The 19,453-nt window shown below is 44.2% G+C and overlaps 1 protein-coding gene across 4 annotated transcripts in view; it reads right to left on the bottom strand.

Moving 5' to 3' along the window:
• Positions 1-18,460, bottom strand: part of ltbp3 (latent transforming growth factor beta binding protein 3) — a 41,678-nt gene extending 23,218 nt beyond the window's left edge. For 2 of the 4 annotated variants that reach the window (XM_028984157.1, XM_028984159.1), the window contains exon 1: positions 17,891-18,460. In XM_028984157.1, the coding sequence (XP_028839990.1) occupies positions 17,891-18,137 (247 nt within the window). In that variant the 5' untranslated portion in view covers positions 18,138-18,460. The remainder of the gene's footprint in view (positions 1-17,890) is intronic. The other 2 variants (XM_028984158.1, XM_028984156.1) reach the window with 2 other exon arrangements.
• Positions 18,461-19,453: the final 993 nt, after the last annotated feature.

The following is a 19,453-nucleotide window of genomic DNA, read 5'->3' as shown; positions in this document are numbered from 1 at the left end:
GACAGCATCGCAGACCAAGTGGGCCTGACAGGATGGCCGTCATGGAGCACTCACCAGTGCAAAGCCCGGCCAATTACGGTAAGCTTAAAGACACATATTACAGACATGTGACATACGGTGAAGAGATCTCTCTCTCTCTCTCTCTCTCTCTCACACACACACACGCATACAGGCCGCCAGAACTGTCTCCCAGCTGGGTGGTGCTCCTCACCGTGGAGTATTTGCACTGGAAACAGAGGACATGCTGAGAAAGCGCAGCGAGAGAGAGAGGATAGATTGAGGGATGGATGGGAAAAAGAGAGGGAGGGATAACAATAGAGAGGGGGAATGGAAGTCATGGGAAAAAGATAAATATCACAGAAAGAAGGAGAAATGAAAGCAAAAGAATCGACAGACAGACAAAATAAAAATAAAAAAAACACAGAAAGAACAAAATCCTTACAAAACCATCCATAAACTGGAAAAGAAGGTGTGTGTATATAATGTACAGTAAAATGTGCACTGTATTTGCAAGTTACAGTACTGTATTTTGTGTTTGTGTGTACCAGTTGAGCAGCCTCTTATTACAAAAAAAAACTCCCTCAAGGAACTAGAGGTTCCAAAATTATATGTTCAGCTTGAAACTATCTCACCACATACCAGACTGTGTCTATGGAAAAGATTCAGGTAAGTGGCTGTGTATCCTGTGTGAGTGAGAGAGAGGGAGACACATACAACAGAGAATACACATAATAATATTAATAATAATAATAATAAGAGATTCACCTAAATATTTCATCATTGCCTAATATGTTTTTAGATAAAATTTGATTTGCATTTATATAAATAAAACACACATACTGCTATTACACTGATATCCCCATTTGGTCCAGGAACACTCATTGGCTCTGAATAAACACACAAATACATCAAATTTTAATGGAAAGGGGCACCGTCAAGCAGAACTGGGAAAGCTAATGCAGGCGGCGCCAACAGAGAAGCGCTCTGCGGAGCTCTTTTATGTCGGTCCAACGTCAGCAGTCTGAAGGAACAAGGCAGCCGAAGACCAGTGAGTGGAGGGCTTGTGCCAGAGAGAGTTCCAGAGGATTCTGGCTAATCACGTTTCTTTGGCTCTGCCAGTCATGTGACCGTCCACGGCCCTGACTTACCATCTTAATGCTCAAGGCAAAACAACAATGTGAGGCGCATTGGGGACGTTCGTAAATGTAAGATTCCCTGCTTGGGCTGGTAGTGGACACAAGATGACTATAACAGAGCTTGCGATGTCCACTGATGGTGCCAAAAACAAGTTTCATGGTGAGTAAAGAAAAGGAAGGATACACAGGATATATGGAGGAGGTACAGGAAACATGTATTAAGGAACCATTTTGAGTCAGGGTAAATGATTACTTATCAGATCTTTTTGGAATATTTGTTTGTTTCTTCTCATATCAGGATTTTAGCACAGATTCGCAATTTATCATTATATAGTAACATATGAAGCAACTTCATGATAACAGTGAGATTCATCATTTTCATCAGTAATATTTTGTAAAACAATAATTTACTGTTATCATTATCTTCCAGTCATGTACAGAGAGACATATTCAAATAAAATAACAAATATATTTATAGAAATATGGAGTCAAGAGGTGCAAGCGAATCTGACTCCATCTCTGGCGAGACGTGACAGTCTCTACGCTCAGTCTGTGTTGATGGATTTTGCAGACTATCTTTGTCTGTGTGTATGTATGAGCATCGGTTTTACTGTGTGAAGCTATATAAGTGTGCGTGTTCAGGAGCAAATGAAGTTTTTTTGTTACGGTGCCCGTCCAGCACATGTAAATATCATAACTGCACGTGTCCTTCATGCGGGGGCGATCTGAGCCCAAAATAAAACGTTCATCTGGAAACAAGTTTAGGGTCGCACCCCGGGTTGCGCCTGACACCGGACCATTATTTTAATGATGCTCCTTTTGAAACTGAATTCAACTCCAGTATCAGCAGGAAAAGGTATCCCAAAACTCTGAGCCTGTCTAATCTCTTTTTCAGAAGAAACGCAAAGGAGAAGAGAGGTAAAATGAGACCAAAGAATGAAAGAAAGAAAGACGTGTGTGTCTGAGACCAGTTTTTCATGTGGACGAAGAGGGTGTGCTCTCTCTCACACAGGGATGATTTAGTTCAGGCAGGAATGAAAGAGAGCGGCGCTGAGGGAGGAGTGGAGGAGGAGAGGAGAGCAGAGAGGACATCTCTGCAGGAGATGAAACCGAGTGGAAGAGCCCAATGAGAGGCCTTAAATCTGTCAGAGGGCCTGGAAGGTGTTAGTGCTTCCCATATGCAAACACACACACACACACACAAACACAAAACTTACACATACTTCTCATTCCTCATCTGCTGTGTCAGCAAGAAGAGGCTCATTCACACACACACACACACACACACACACACACACACACACACACAAACACATACATTCTTTTACAGCTATCTGTCTCACAGTGTAAAAAGCACAGAGAAAGATGCTCGCAGTGTTAATGTGCTCACTTGCACAGACACACATACTCAGACTCACTGCAGGTATCTGATTTTGACTGCAGCAGGGACATAACAACTATTCCTGTAATAACCGTGTTTACAAGCCCACGTGTGTACAAAGACGCACACAGTAGTGTAGCGCCATAAAGAATGTCTGCGGGCAGATCTCTAAGAACCTGTAGAGTGTAGAAGGCGAGGTTGATCGGTGTATGGGTATTTATAATGTTATTTAGTCTTTTGGTGATCATGACTGTACCATATGGATTTGTGTTTTGTGTGTGTGTCTTTCAGACTCTATGTGAATGTATGTGTGCACTCAAAGTGCTGCCAGGTTGCTTTAATAGCCACTGGATTCCTGATCTAGAGGAGAGTGGGGAAAAATGTGTCTGAGACAGAGAGGGACGGACAAAAGAAAATTAAATAAAGCGTTACAGTAATGACACCAGATAGATCCTTTCTCTCGTTTCTCTTACTTTCCATCTCTTGTAATGGCACCTTCCATTCATGCTCACTAGAGAAGGCTTTAATTTAATTTGAATCTACCAGGGTGGTTGTAACCTAGTGAATAAAACACTCGCCTATGAAACAGAAGATCAAAGGTTCAGACCCCACTTACTACCATTGTGTCTCTGAGCACATTTACATTTACATTATCTACAGACACCATCATGGAGACCCAAAGGCATGCAGACTAGTTTTTTTGCGATTGTATGGTGTGAGAAGAAAGTGAAGTGATTGTCATTGTGAAACACTGCAGCACAGCACACGGTGCCACAACGAAATGTGTCCAGATTGGCTCATCCCTGCTTTTAACCATCACCCTTGGTGAGCAGTGGGCAGCCATGACAGGCACTCTGGGAGCAGTGTGTTGGGACAGTGCTTTGCTCAGTGGCATCTCAGTGGCACCTTGGCGGACCAGGATTCAAACAGGCAAGCTTCTGATTAAGGGGCCACTTCCTTAACCGCACCATGTGGTGGGCCCCACCATAGCCGAATCCCTGTGGATAATGAGTGAGGGAGAGTCCTTCTCTAGACTTCTCTACTGTCAGTGCCCTACAACTAGACCCAAAAAAACTAACACCCAGGGTTCAGTACCCGAGGACCTTAACTTTTTGGCCTTTCCCCATGTTGGATAACTGGGGGTTACATCCCACACACTAACTATATTGGTTTCTCAGTGTTGAACCAGAGGATCTTTTTATCATATCTTGCCCAAGTATTTTTCCTAACTATTCCACTGAAGCTGCTCAGCTGTAGCACCTGGCAAAGAATCTTCAAAGCCTTGCCTCCTCAGCCATGACTCTGCTTACTCCCTGTCCACACTCCCCTGCCAGCCAGGGGCACCTTTGAACTCTTTGGACTTCAGATTGCTACTGAGAAGCTTTACACCCCAGATTTTCGACAAAGAGGTGTCATTTAACTGTCATTCATGGTTCTTCATAACCACTTAGTCGAATGTGCCAGAGCCAATCCTGTGACATTGGGTGCAGGACAGAAACTCAATATGGTGCACGTCAGCCACAGAGACAGAGTTCACGTCGAAGGGCCCGGGATGGGCGGGGTCACCACGGGACACACACACACACATAACTAGTGTGCATGCCTTTGTATGGTGGGAGTCCATGCAAACTCAAAGCCAGACACTAACCGCAGCAACACCACATGGTCTTTCATTTGTGGCAATTTTGAACAAAATCCAGTCTGTAATGTATATTGGTCAGTTTGGTGTGAACTCACAGATGCCACAAGACAATAATGCCTCACACTTTCATAGCGTTTGTTAAGCATTATGCAAAGTTATTATTTTTTTTTTTTATTGTCACTGTCAAACACAGCACAGCACATGATGACACAATGAAATGTGTCCTCTTCTTTTAACCAACACCCTTAGTGAGCAGTGGGCAGCCATGACAGGCCCCTGGGGAGCAGTGTGTGGGACAGTACCTTGATTAAGAGGACCTCAGTGGCACCTTGGCGATTCAAACCGGCAACTTTCTGATAATGGGTCCGCTTCCTTACCCGCTAGGCCATCGCTGCCCCACAAGTGTGTTTCCTTTGACAGACAGCATCATGAATCCTGCATCCTTGGGGTTCTCTTATGTTCTTTCGCTCATTTCTCACTGTTTCCTCTCATACATGCAGTGGAGCAAAGAAAGTTTTTGCAAGTTGTCCCACTTAAAAAGGTACACTTCAACTGTGTGAGACAGAATGTAAAAAAATCCAGGAAATAATTTATTTCTTTAAAGTAAGTATTTAGCACCTACAAACAAGAGAAATTATGGCCCTTGCAGACCTGTTACTTCTTCTCATTACTTGATTTAATGTGACAAAGGCAGCAGCAGCCTAGCGAGTAAGGTAGTGAACCCGTAATTGTAAATTTGCTGGTTCATATCCCGAGCTGCCAAGGTGTCACTGGGCAAAGCACCACCCCCACACACTGGTCCCTGGGCGCCTGTCATAGCTGCCCACTGCTCACCAAGGGTGATGGATAAATGCAGAGGACACGTTTCTTTGTGTTACCATGTGCTGTGCTGCAGTGTTTCACAATGACAATCACCTCACTTTCACAAGATTGGCTAAACCCAGCATTGTGGAGCTGTACAATCTACAATAGGCAAGCAGCTTGGTGAGGTTTGGCGCTACTTTTCTGCAAAGGAGACAAGACGACTGATCCGCATTTAGGAAAGGATAAATGGGGCCATATATTGTAAGATTTTGGGCAAAAAATCTTCAGCATGACAATGATCCCAAACACACCGCCCGGACAACGAATAAGTGGCTACGTAAAAATATTACAAGATTCTGTACTGGTCTGGCCAGTCTCCAGACCTCAATCCAACTGAGAATCTGTGCCTCACACAGGTTATCTGACACAGTTGAAGTGTATGATGAAAATTACAGACCTCTTTCATCTTTTTAAGTGGGACAAACTTGCTCAATTGGTAGCTCCTAAATACTTTTTTGCCCCACTGTACATCTACAGGGTTAGTTTTTTTTGTGTGTATGTCTTTTTAACACATTGCTTGGTTGTTCTCATACTGTGCTGATGTGTGTTGCCTCCACTTAAACCTTGAAGATCAGCTTTTGGTATTTAAGCTCTGCCAAGGGCTCTGGTAACCTGATAAGCCTTAAAGGGATCCTAAAATTAATATCCTGCTGCATGGTGTGGGTGTTATGAAGCCACTTGTTCTGAAAATTCATTCAAGGCTTTTTCCTGAGCGAACCAAATGGTCGAGTCACATCCAAGAATAAATTCAAAGGCACATTGACCCAATTAACCTTTTTTTTGCAAATTATGTCATCAGGGTCAGCACCAACATTAGCAAACTATGCATACAGTACCCCACGTGGGATGGGGTAGGGCTACAGATTGAAAATGACAGTGTCAATTATCCTTGCATCGAAGGCGAGAACATTTTGATTCATTTTGGCTGCAGGGAACAACACAGATGTGTCTCTAATGATCCAGTCAGAGACAGGGGACGAAAAGTACCCACAAAATTATGCTCATGACTTATCAGAGTTCTATCAGATCCATCTGATTAATTGTTTATCTTTATACATATATTAATTAATATGTCAACTCTGCTAATGACACTACTGATGCTAAACCTTATCAAGCACATAAAACACAACGACCATGAAATTCTTGTCTCAATGTTGTTCTAAACCCCATAGGGTAATAAGCACAGGTTCCTGTTGCAGGTTAATGACGTGGCATGTTCCTTCCCACAATCCTTTACTCCCTCACTGTTACGCCTCAAGCCTCAGCTGTATGGAGATCAAGCAGGACAGTGCCATGAGTTGTAAGAGTTTGCTGCACCTACTAGTGAGTATTAAACAGACACAAGCACGCAGAGAAATACAAATTATGCAAACATGCTCCTGGGCCTACACAGAACATCCTAATACAAATATACACACTTCCCACTGGGCATGGATGCCCTCGAAATCTCCCCGAACCAACGGAAACTGTTAAGAAACCAAGTGTGGACCAAAGCTGTACAAACAGAGTCTGTTCCAAAAATCTCTTTTTCTCTGTCACACTGACTCACCAAACACACACACACACACATTCCCAGAATAAATATGCAGTCACTATATGGCCTAAGGCAAAACACTGTAAAACTTGAGCTTTTATGAAGATTACAGACAGAAGAGAAATCATTCTAAAGTCTTCAAAACAACCAATGCTGCACTGCCCTGACGACAGAGCCCATCCCCGGCAACCGTCGCTACTCGTCTCCCAGACGATTAAAAGAAAAAAACTACTGGCAATTACTTGCATTGTGAGACCGTGACACCATCACACTTCCCCATCTTACTCATTTGTCGTCTTTGCCTATCGGTGGGCCCAGACACGTCGTAACCCTGGCACCCATAACACTTCACAGCCTGGTGTTGCAGACATATGAAGGATTTCTGGCAGCGGGAGCCGGAATGTTGGCCGCCATGTGCATTGTGATGTCAGTACCTCGGGGAAAAGGAGCACCCCCGACCCGTGACAATGTCCCGAATGTGCTAAACCTGAGATGATCCTCAATAACTGCACATGTACAGCAGACGCTTACTGTTTAGATTTTTGCATATTTTTCTTGAGGAAAAGGATTTCCAGTGGACAAGATATATGGCCTATGAGGACAGGCATTCCTAACATGCAACACTTTGATGACACAAATGCATATAGTAGTGCATTCAAGGGACATTTCACAGCTATGCACAAAAAGTGACGTCACTTTCGAAAAAAACAACGAAGCATCTAAAAGCTAAGGTAGCAGTGTACCATGGTGGTGGGATGATCAACCACCATCAAAGCACCTCCTCTCCCCAAACCACTCCTCATTACATTTGTATCACTATTATTTGAAAATACATTCCCTTTTGCATTTCACACATTAGAACGGTGTATGCTAATTGAAAAGATATTTAATGTGAGACCTCTTTAGTTCAGGTATGTGCACAATACATACCAAGATACAAGGGCTACAATCTAATATATCATGACATACTTATATTACATACTTATATATAAGGCGATGCATAAATGTATTTCTATTGTAGAAATCTATGGTGGTATGAGACCCCATAATGCATACAGAGATTGATCTAGGCTCAGTACGTCACCATAAACTGTTTATAATTTGGGATATAGTTAAAGCTATTAATTAAAATGGATGTTGAGGTTAAACTATTGCAATACCCCTCCACCCATGAGCCTGAGGTGGTAAAGTTTCTGTAGGAACTGGATGAATGGATGCAACACACTCTTGCTGAGTTTATGCTGCATCTTTGCGAATGTCACCTGCTGGCATAGGGAACAAACAGAATGCCGGCCTCAGATTCCACACTGGAAAGCTGTTATGGGGCAGCTGGCATGACTGCAAAGTCAGCAAAAACGTTGGCCCCGTCAAAGCACCCACTTTCCTTTCTAGCTCATTAAGTGCCCTGGCGGGATGAATTCCCACACAGAGCTCACAAAACACCAAGCTAATGCAAGTTGGGGTTGAAGATTAATAGCTTTTAAGATGCCAAAAATGATAAAGCAACTTGTACACCTGCTTTGCTGTCAACGTCTGATGTTTCCTCCAAGAAATTGAACATATTGATGGCTTTACCGAGGTACAGTATAAGATCTATGTCTTTTAATGAAACACAAACCAGTTCACAGTATACCCAGAACCTTTATGTGGCAATAAACTTCAATGTCTGTGACAGCCTTAAGAACTTTTTCCCCCACAGGAACGTTTGAGCACAGTAACAACTGGTCTATTTCAATCACCAGGATCAGAAGGTCCTATTTTATTATAATAGAAAATATTCATATGTGTGCTAGGTCAGATAGAACCAGGTCAGGTGCTGTTGTCTTCTCCAACCAAGTTTCTTCATGCCATGATTTCCATTTGGCTAAGATTTCTCCAGAGATTTCCATTTCTGCAGAAAAGTCACATCTGAATGTGTCGTTCAATTACTTTTCAATAAGAGATGAAAAACTACAATTTAGGTTTAGTTATATTAAATGTTAGGATGAATAAATGACTAGGCCAATTTCAGAAATCTGTAGTTTTTCTATACTGTTTACACAAAAACACAAAAGAATCTCCCTTGGAATTTAATAAATAATTTTCTTGTCCGTGTGGGGGTCTTATTACAATGTTTAGTAAAATTGTAGCACTATATTAAAATGTCTTCATGTTTTTCTATGACCACCAGGGTTTTGCCAAATCAATAAACCATCAATAAAGAAAGAGTGGAGCTCTATTTTTTGGATGCTGCTGGGCACACGTTTCGATGGTATGACTGGGCGGGGCCGCGAGGCCTTCAGGACCCGATCAGCCGTATTGTTTTTTAGCATTTAGCCGCAGTTAATCGCGCCTCCATACAGCCACTCAGAGGGCAGCAAACACATTCCTCCACCCGGCTTTAAATAACTTCTCTTTCTTCCCTCTCTCTACCTCCCTCCCTCGCTCCTGCACTCCCACCTCTGGCCAAAAAGGGCTTTCGTCTGAGCAAACGAGGCTGTTTGTTGGAGTGCGAGTCGCAGTATTACCCCCTTTTTTTTTCTAAAGAGTTTCCACATGCCTTTCAAAGGCCTCTAATTGCCTTTTGTTTTTCAAGGCTCGGGTTGCCAGGAACAATCCGGACGACACTTATCCCACACCCACACACACGCAGGCGTGAACCTGCGACGCAGGAGCAGGAATTCATCCCAGCCAGGAAAGGTTTTATATGTGCACGACCACAATGTCTTCTGCTGCAGTTAAAAGCCCAGAGGGAGATCAAAAAAACACAGATCCCATACTGCGGCAGACAAGAAGGAGGGTAAGAGAGGCAGAGAGGGGGAAAAACAGAGAAAAACAGACGAGTGGAGAGTCACAGTAAAGTACAGAAAAAAGAAAGGGTGAGAGGGAAGGGCTGAGGAAGGAGGGTAGTGTGACCTGAATTAACCCTGGTTTGGGTTCAGGCTCTCGATAAGAAAGTCAATGATAAAATCTCAACGGCAAAGAGCCAGTTAGAGATCATAAAAGCCTAAACACAGACTGCAGCAGACGCTGCACACACACACACACACACACACACACACACACACACACACACAAACGTAAACATGTATATACACATACAAACCTATACACTGCCTAAATCCACAAAAACTCTTCATACAAAAAAACACAATGTACATATTAATATGTACATATTAAACAGACAACACACTCGCCTATGAACCAGAAGACCACAAAGTCACAGGTTCAAACCCCACTTACTACCATTGTGTCCCTGAGCGAGACACTCAACCCTGAGTTGTTCCAGGGGGGACTTTATGCCATTGTGCTTGAGAGGCACCGTCGTCCGAAATCAAATTCCCTGTATGTGTTCACATGCTTGGTCAATAAGCACGATTCTGATTCTGATTACTGCCAGTCCTGAAGACGTACTTGATGGGACAATAATGAACACTTCACATGCACTATGTCTATTATAGCCACGTGGAAAAGGGGCTATTCAGGTCCAACACAGGCCCATTAAACGGCAAAATTGCACTCAAACTTTGGTCCTGCTGTCTGCAAATGGGACTCCTTCTGGAGTAAACAGCCCAAGCCACCATGCAAACATGGTGCTGGCATTTTAAAGGCATAAGCATGGTATGATCTGAGAATAAAGCTAATTCTAAAAGCCTATAAAATGTAAAAAAAGTGCATGGTACAGATACGGCACCCGAACACCTGGGGTCAGTTCTGGGAGCACGGGGAAGCGTAAACCGGCCGAGCTGGCACGCTTCTGGACACTGCCACAACTGTGGCCTACTCCGGAGTGGCATCCGGTTTTTCAGGTTGCCCGAGCACAACCGCAATGCCCATGACTTGGCAGGGTGGGAGGAAGCTGGAGGAGGAGGAGAAGAGGAGAAGGAAAATAGACGCTTTGTCGGGGGGTGGGGGGGCACCACCAAAATCCACCCTGAGGCCAGAGCCTGGTGTATTTTCATAACCCCGCAATTACCCCCACAATCTTTTCCATCTCGCACCCACCTACATGCCTTACTGCATCAAAACATTGGGCTTATCGGCTTCAATGAGACATAATTACCTTTTATGAGATCAAATTTTGAGAATTATGTTTTGGATACATTCTATTAATAATTAATACTATACAACTTTTTTACAATGCTAACCTCACACGGACAAATGCAGCACACCTCTCCTGTGGCAATCTCAAGATTCCAATTTGCCCAATCCAGTTACAAAGCCACTTTTGTTATTTAAGCACCTTTTATGGACTTGGCAGCAAGGTTTATGGCCCTGATTTATGTACATCTTCTACAGCCGGAATTTCTGAATACGTCCATTTAGTGGCTGCAGTCACACATGGTCATTTACTGATGACAGTGCAGATAACTACATTGGTCACAAGTATAACAATCTAGAGAAACCCACTGATATTAAATCTGCAAGCGTTCAGGGAATGCAAATAATCAGGCTGTAGGTTTAAAACAGCAATGGACCAGAATGAAAAGACAAATATTATTCTGGCAAACATTTTGTACAGCACTAAAGGCATAATAATCAAGCATTCTATCAAGTTCACATTAAAAAATACAAACAATTATTTTCTTCTTCATTTGCGATTTACATTTTGTTAACATTTATAACATTTTATTATATTATACTATTTGTTATGAATCCATTGTATAAATAATATATTAATTTGCCTCTGTAATAAGTTTCCATCTTAAAGCCGGAAGGTCCATGTGTAACTAACACCGGGTCATTGTCTGTGAGTGAGTGAAACCCTGTGGGTCTGAGAATCAGGTCAGTGACTCCAGGCCAATCCCCACAGACCCAGCTGTGCAATGTGAATACTTTCGTGGGATCGTGCAGGATGTCGCTTTATCTTCCCACTAAGTCAGGCCTGGCAGGAGCATTCATGGCCTTTCTCACCACCACTCTTCCTTTTAATCTATACCGACAGCATCTATCTTGTTCTCTTTCTTCTCTTGCATGTACATTTAAAAATGGCGGCTAACATGTTTTGGAAGCTGTAGCATGCTGGATGTGTTCAGCGATGTCAGATGTAAAAAGAGCCGAGACTGTGGGTGTGATGTCTGCTGACAGTGGACAGTTTCATTACGAGGACAGGAGCGGGAGGTAAACAGTGGAGGAGGGAGACAGGACGCTGCCCTGAGTGTTGCCAGATTGATTGGTTTTGAATTGGATATTTTTTTAACATTTGGTTGTCGAGAACAGGCATTGAGGAACCCACATCTTATTTAAATTTTCCAGTTATATTTAAAGTTTTCGAGTTATATAGGGCCGTACGAATTCTGCGATGCGGAATCCAACAAATAACAATGTCAGTGCCGAATCCGGACCACTTGTCCGATCGGTTGCATAAGAAACGTATACAAAAATTTCAGAATTTGACTCTTAGTGCAAAGTTTAGAGCGGATTTTATGTGATGAGCACTTACAGTCAATAACTCATATTAGAAATGCAACAAATCAGCTGATTCAAAATCTGATTTTATTATCATGGTTCCAGTTCATTATGCAAGTGGGCTCAACTTTTTTTGCATTCCAAGTCTACATAATGTTTATCTATTTGACACGTTTTTGATGTTGAGGTCAAACGTGAAACACTTTTATTTTACAAAAGGAAGAATGCATAATATTGTGAAATAGTTATTTGCATGAAATGCACATATAATTTACATGTAAATGGTTTACAAAATCAAATAGTAAATGCCCAAGCATTGATTAAATGTGATTAAATGTGATTTGTAATATTGCAGGTTATTTTTTCCCCACCCACTTCATAATCATATAGTTTTTAGGTGAATAAATTTGTTTATATCGGAAAACATATAATTCAGAAGAATTAAAATGGAATTAAGGAAAAAATCTAACAGATTTCATAGGGCCCTACATTTTTTTTGTGTATTTTGCCATATTGTTGGATGACTGGCTAGAAAAAAGGAGCACAGTGAAATCTGGTCTCTGCATTTAACCCATCCCCCTTGGTGAGCAGTAGGCAGCCATGACAGACGCCCGGGGAGCGGCACCTCGGTGGCACCATGCCAGCACAGGATTGGAACTGGCAACCTTTCGATTACTCGTCCGCTTCGGTACCCGCTAGGCCACCACTGGCCCACTGCTGTGCTGAATGAGGAAGTACGGCACATGAAAGCGTAAAGTCACATTGTACAGCCTAATATCCCACACAGGAGCATGCTTAGCTCTGAAAAGCTCAGGTTTTCCTCAAAAATTGTGACACTAGAGTCCTGAATGAAATCTAAGACATCCCCTATGGACATGTCTACACAGTCTCTTTAAAGCACCTCTCTCTGCATACAACCAGCTCTCTCATCACCATTCTGAGAAAATAATTCAGTCCCATTACCATCAATACCACAGGGCCGCATATCATATTTCTGCTCTGTGGGTCAACATTATCCACATACTGACACAGTGGCACATCTCACTGAGAGAGTAAAAACAGTGTGGGAACAGACACAAAAGTCCCAGGAGACAGAGAGGAATTCCTGGCAACCTGACAGCTGAAGTCAGATCCCAGTTATAAATGGGATCTTTTAATCAGAGATAGATGCCTCTGGACAACCTTCATAAGCAGCCGTATATACATGTGTGCTGATATGTCTGCTCAGGCCCAAACCGACTCAGAAACGAGGTTTCTTGCACAGAACTCGTTTCATTCATTCATTCATTAACTCATGTTCATAGAATGTAGCCTGTCTGTAATTCCAGTGCTACACAAGATCCATCACACAGTAAACACACAACAAACATATACACCAGGACAATATCAGGCCTCCAGTTCACCAACTTGCATATCTTTTTAGTGAGGGAGGACTAATGACAAGACAGATGAAGGTAAGCAAAATAATGCTAAATGGTTTAGAGATACAACTGGAGTACAGAGGAGGCTGAATAAGCCTAAATGAGGCTGAACATGTACCAATGCCAATAGTCAGTTAAGCTGTAATGGCTTCTGAATCACAGACTTTTCTCTTTGAAGACTAGCCGATTATTTAGGTAAGAACAAAGTGATGCGGCGGCCTGTTTAATGTCTGTTCCTTCCTCAGCGCCACACTGGCACCAACCCGGAAAACTGCTTTGGCAGGCCAGGAGATATGGCCAGTTTAACCTGCGTGGAAATGGAAGAAAAATTCCACAGGCTCCGAGAGTGCAGCGGTCTGCCAGCGGAGAGTGAGAAAAAAAACAAGAAAAACATGCTTCCAAGATCCTGACCCCGAGCTGCCCGAGAGCTCAATCGCCTCACTCACTTTCTCCCTTTTTTAATAAAGGATCGTCTTATCCTATCTTTCTGTCTCAAGTCTCTTTGTTTGATTTTTGACATCTATAAAGTATACGTCCTTGGTTCTCTATGAAATAGCCAGGGCTAGTGAGCTTGAAGTTGAAAACCCAAGCACATGACCTACAAGAAATACACATACACGATGTGTCACACCCAATCCTGATGGGAGTTCCAGCCACATGGCTAGGCAGCCTGGACACGCCCTGTTGGGCTGGATCTCCCGCACCATGAACATTTTGACTCTGATTGTGATCACCTGCTTCTTGCATTGTCCTTGCAGATTAGACGCCCGGGGAGCAGTGTGTGGGGACGGTGATTTGCTCAGTGGCACCTTAGTGGCACCTTGGCGCCTCGGGATTCGAACCGGCAACCTTCTGATAACATGGATCATCTTGGTTTGAATTGGAAACATGGATCGCTATTCTTTCTTAAAACGCACAATCTACAGTGTTGCTTTAAAAATCCCCCTGATACAGTTCTGCAGGGTTGGGGTTTTCACACCATGAGGTACTTTCCGTATAAAACCATGGGACATATTTGGTCCTGGAGGACGTCATCCAAATGCTTGTAAACAGCACGTAAACGCAAAAGCGACGGTTTCCTCATGTTCGCTGGGATTTTGAAATTGACACCAGGAAAATGTTCCATGCAGCGTTTATTTGATGCCATCCGAACACTGAATGCCCGTATGGTCGACGTTCACTCCGTGCTCACCTGATGCCACAAACGGCAGAAAACGCCTGCTTCCTGACGTATATAACCCTGCCTCGTATATGGACGTGTGACAAGTGCCCAGTCTAATTTACTTTAAGACCCAGATTCCTCCCCCACATTCTCCTCAACAGTTTTATTTCTATTTTTGTTAACAGAATAATTAATAATAATGACACATGACGTTTGGGCTGAAGGAAAAGTCTCAAGGAAACCCTCAACATTTGCTATGCTCTGATCTAGGACGTTAGATCTGGTTGCTATTAGAATTTTCCCATCACCGTTCCAAGAAGATCTCTCTGTCAATCACAAACGGATATGGACGCCGTCACACAAACTGACTCAGACTCACGCACAATGACACACACACAGATGTGTAGCCTGCCAGAGTCGAATCCTGGCTCATACCGCAACGTGGAGCTGCTGCCAAGCAAACCCACAGAACTGGACAACGGCCTGTTTAAACATGACACCGAGCGGAGCTACGATAGCAGGCAGAGAAAAACGCATCTAGCAGAACTGACGCCCTTCCGAATATTTTCCAAGATGGCTCAGTGCTGAACGGGTGGGGAGAGTATACTGTTCACACCAGACTCCTCACAAAAGCCGTCTGGACGGGATTTAAACAGTACAAAAGATCAACACCGATCAGTACGTTTGGTGTATGCATGTCTGCACTTGACGGGTTTCATGGGTAGATGGGGAAGACTTTGAGTGGTTTTCCGAAGTATGTTTTTTGTGTTTAGTACAGGGTGGGTCATTTATATGGATACACCTTAATAAAATGGGAATGGTTGGTGACATTGAACACATTTTATGAGTGGTCAGAAACTTGTAAATAACTCATGAAAGAATAAAGTTACGTTAAAACCGAGCACACCATTGTTTTTCTAGTGAAATTACCAATAAATCCGATGTGACCCTCTTCCTATTGAAAAAACTAAAGTTGGATCCAAGATGGCCGACTTCAAAATGGCCACTATGGTCACCACCCATCTTGAAAAGTTTGCCCCCTCCCATATACTAATGTGCCACGAACAGGACGTTAATATCACCAACCATTCCCATTTTATTAAGGTGTATCCATACAAATGGCCCACCCTGTACATTAAAATATTGTATATTAGAAAGCTCAATGGTGTATTTGGCCAGTTTATTTTCTCATGGCATACATCACTTACATGTATTAACTATTTACATGTATTTACATGTATTTACTATCATTTACATGTATTTACTATTTAAAGGTCCAAGCGACCTTTACTATTTAAGGTCGCTTGGACATGGAATGTAGAAGGTTTAAGTAAAGGCCCGTCAGTGTTTGGTTCTGGGCTACCATCAGAAATGTAGACACAAAGAGTGCGAACACCACGCAATAGCCTTGTGGGTAACACATTCGGAAAACCCCACAGTCACAGGTTCCATCCTAACTTACTACCATTGTGCCCCTGAGCAAGACACTAAACCCTGAGTGTCTCCAAGGGGGGGGGACTGTCCCTGTACCTACCGACTGGAAGTCGCCCCGGATGAGGGCGTCTGATAAATGCCAATAGATGTCAATGTGAACTCCTCTGTGTTCCTTTGGAACTACTTGAAACTCATCTGAAACATGGATTCCGGCCGAATGACAAGTTGTTTGGAATAAAACAGGAGGGAGGGGCGCTCGTGGCAGCGCCAGTCTGGCCCCCCAGCCCAAAGTCCTCGAGGCCCGGCGGTGCACGCATCGCCATAAAAGTAGCTTTCACAGCCGCTGATTTAGTTTCCTGATTTATTTTTATCCACTGGCAATTATTTTTGGGTCTGGTTCATAGTCAAAAGCAAATCTTCGCCCACGCAACATAATTAGGGGCTTTTATGAAGGACGCGACAGAGAGAGGGGGGGATGGAGAGAGGAGGAATAAATGGTGGCAAAACGACAAACCAAAATTGGGCTCCCCTTGAACACGTGTGAAGTTTATGTGTGCATGGCTAATGAAACCTGCAACCGCTCCATCTGCCACAACCCTCGGGGTGATGCAAGCAGCCGTCCTTCGCCATTTACACTTTACATGAGCCCAGTATCCTTCACAACCCATTACACGAGTGTGTATATTCATGTGTGTTTGATATATAATGAGCAATGTGATTGTGTGTTCGTCTGACTGTTTAACCAAGATGGACTGAACGTGTTTAAATAAAAGCGTGTGTGTGTGTGTGTGTGGGCATTAGAGAGAGGAAGTAAGAGTGTAATACTGCTCTGCACTGAGACCCCCCCCCTAGCAGACTGCGTGGCACCATACATTCCCACAACCAACCTGATACAGCAGAGCCTGACCCCCCAGAACCTGGCTGCCACACACCATGAATCAGGGATGACACAGGCAGGGCTGCGGATAGGAGGCACAAAAATAACCAAGCGACTGGAATCCCCACCATTGTGACTAATGAAAACTTTCTTTGGCAGGGAGGGTGTGTGGGGCAGAGCTGCGCGTTCAAATTGGCTGAGATAAATGGCACAGCCTTTAAATCACCCCAAATCACAATCTGACAGCGTTGATGTAGTTTTGAAAAAAAAAAAAAAAACCCTACTGCCTGGGCTCGAGCTAGAAACCATGGCAGCTCATTGAAGCACCTTGTTAAAATATGATTACTGCAATTACGGGGTGTCAAGCTCAAACTCTGCGGGGCCACAGCCCAGCACTATTCACTTCTTTCCCTGATCTGTACACTCTTCACACTTCTGTTTAACTCATTCGCCATTTTCTCAAGTTTCCAAAGGTCCTGATGCTGATCTTACTATTCACTCGTCTTGATGAGCATCTCACGGAGCGACGTTTCACGATGACAATACTGAACTAAACATTCAGGAAGCAAAAACAGAGTCATCAAACACACTTCACTTTCCCCTGCTACACAAAATATGAAATGTTTCTTGCGTTCTTCAAAATGGCCCCATTTTAGTCTCCATAACCACCAGAGAGTTGGGGCGTCCAAACTTTCCACTTACTGTGTATGTGCACCGCCATTAGTGCCACCATCCTAACCCCGAATTCACAACTCTATCTCTTTAGGAGGTCGACACCCTTTTCAGAAGTCAGTAAGTGATGAAATGTTCCACCATCGAGACCTTTCAAGCGTTCAAAATGACATCTTACGTGCATCTGGAGAGAATTGACTGCACATTGTCTCTAAACATACTAGATACTGTGTGTTGGATGTTGTCTGATTATTCCAGATAATGAATGTGCACATGACTTATAGGCACAGTTTTTCATGAAGGACCTTAAAGGTCCCCGAGCCAGAGAGTGTGGAACCCGGAGTCACCCCGATCCACTACCGTCGCCGGGCGCACTGACCCACTCTGAAGCCCGGCCCGGTGAGGGTGTCGGCGGCCTGGCCGTTCTCGCCGATCAGCGTGGTGTTGTTGCCCTGCTCGCAGGTGTCCTGGCACTGTCCCTTCACGCACGTGCGCTTGCAGATGAGCGGCGCGATCACGACCTTGAAGCGCTCCCGCGCCGCGGACGCGCGCTCCGCGCCCAGCGGCGCCAGTCTGTGGAGCGCGATCCAGGCGACGAGCAGCCGGGGGAGGATCAGCGGGGCCATGCTGGCATCCCGCGGGCGGGTCACGCGAACGGAGCGCCCGAGACGCGCGTCCGGCTGCGTCGCATCAAAGTGCGCAGGAGAAGATTACGCGGGAGAAAACTGGATAATCCAGAAGGAAAGCACGCGGCGCATTTTGGAGAGGTCGGGGAGCCGCTCGGTGTCTGTTCCTCCCCTCCGCTCGGCTCGGCTCGGACGAGTGCGTATCGCAGTTTGGGAAAGGAGGGAGGAGGAGGAAGAGGAGGAGGAGGACCGGGGGGAGCTGGCGGTGCGCCACCCAGCGCGGAGCCGAGGCGAGGCGAGGCGAGGCGGCCTGAAAGCGGCCTCGTTGTTTTCCAGTCCCAGACCAAACACGACTGAATCCTGCCTGAAAACGCACACTGCGTGGATTCTGAGCGATTTCAGGGCTAAATTACAGGCGAGTTCGTGGTGATGGAGTCCCTGAAGCACTTTCTGCCATGTGCCGTGGTTCTCAAACTGTGGTGCTCGGGCTCCCCCTGGTGGTTCTCTGGTTTTCTTGTTATCGGTGTGCGGTGAATCCATGATTCTTGACACCCTCGTTCTTACTTTCTGCACGTTTGCCTGTAGTATTGACAGTCAGTAATAAAGTTTATTTTTACATGGGCAGTGGTGGTAAGGAAGCGGAGGGTTTTGGGTTCAAATCCCGCAGGTCCGTCCCCACAGACTGCTTCCCGGAATGGGTAATGAGGACACATTCACCATGTGCTGTGCTTGTTGTGAATCACTTTGACATATTCATACTAGGATTAAAAATGCTTTCTGTGAAAACTAGATAAATAGCATTAAATTACCATTCTTAATGCCAGTAACAATATTTCACTTGAGGGGGGGGGGTCAAGATTTTCAGATCCACTGGTCAGGAGTATGCAACCATGCATAGCAGGAAGAGTTTGTTCATTAATGTTACTTAGTGGATACATACGTTTATTTAAACTTGCAAAAGTATTGGTCTTTATTTTCATCAATCACTTGGTGGTTGTTAGGAGGCATCATGGAGGCATCTCACCATCTTCCAGTACAGTAATGTGCTTGGATTGCACGTGTGTGACTGCGTACGCAACCGATCGAAACAAGCAACACCGAATACCAGAAGACGCCTGGACTTGGTGGCAGTAGCCTAGCAGGTAGCACTCTCACCTATGTAGACCACAATGTAGATTGTATAGATGTAAGTTGTGCAGAGTGTTTTATAGCTAGGGAGTAAAGATGTGAAAGTGAAGTAATTACGGGGCTGCTTCCTTAACCACTAGGCCACCACTGCCCCACTGAAAATGTGTCCTCTTTTAACCATCACCCTT

Source organism: Denticeps clupeoides, chromosome 6, assembly GCF_900700375.1.
Source record: "Denticeps clupeoides chromosome 6, fDenClu1.1, whole genome shotgun sequence".
NCBI lineage: Eukaryota > Metazoa > Chordata > Actinopteri > Clupeiformes > Denticipitidae > Denticeps > Denticeps clupeoides.
This window is presented reverse-complemented; position numbering and strand designations above follow the sequence as displayed.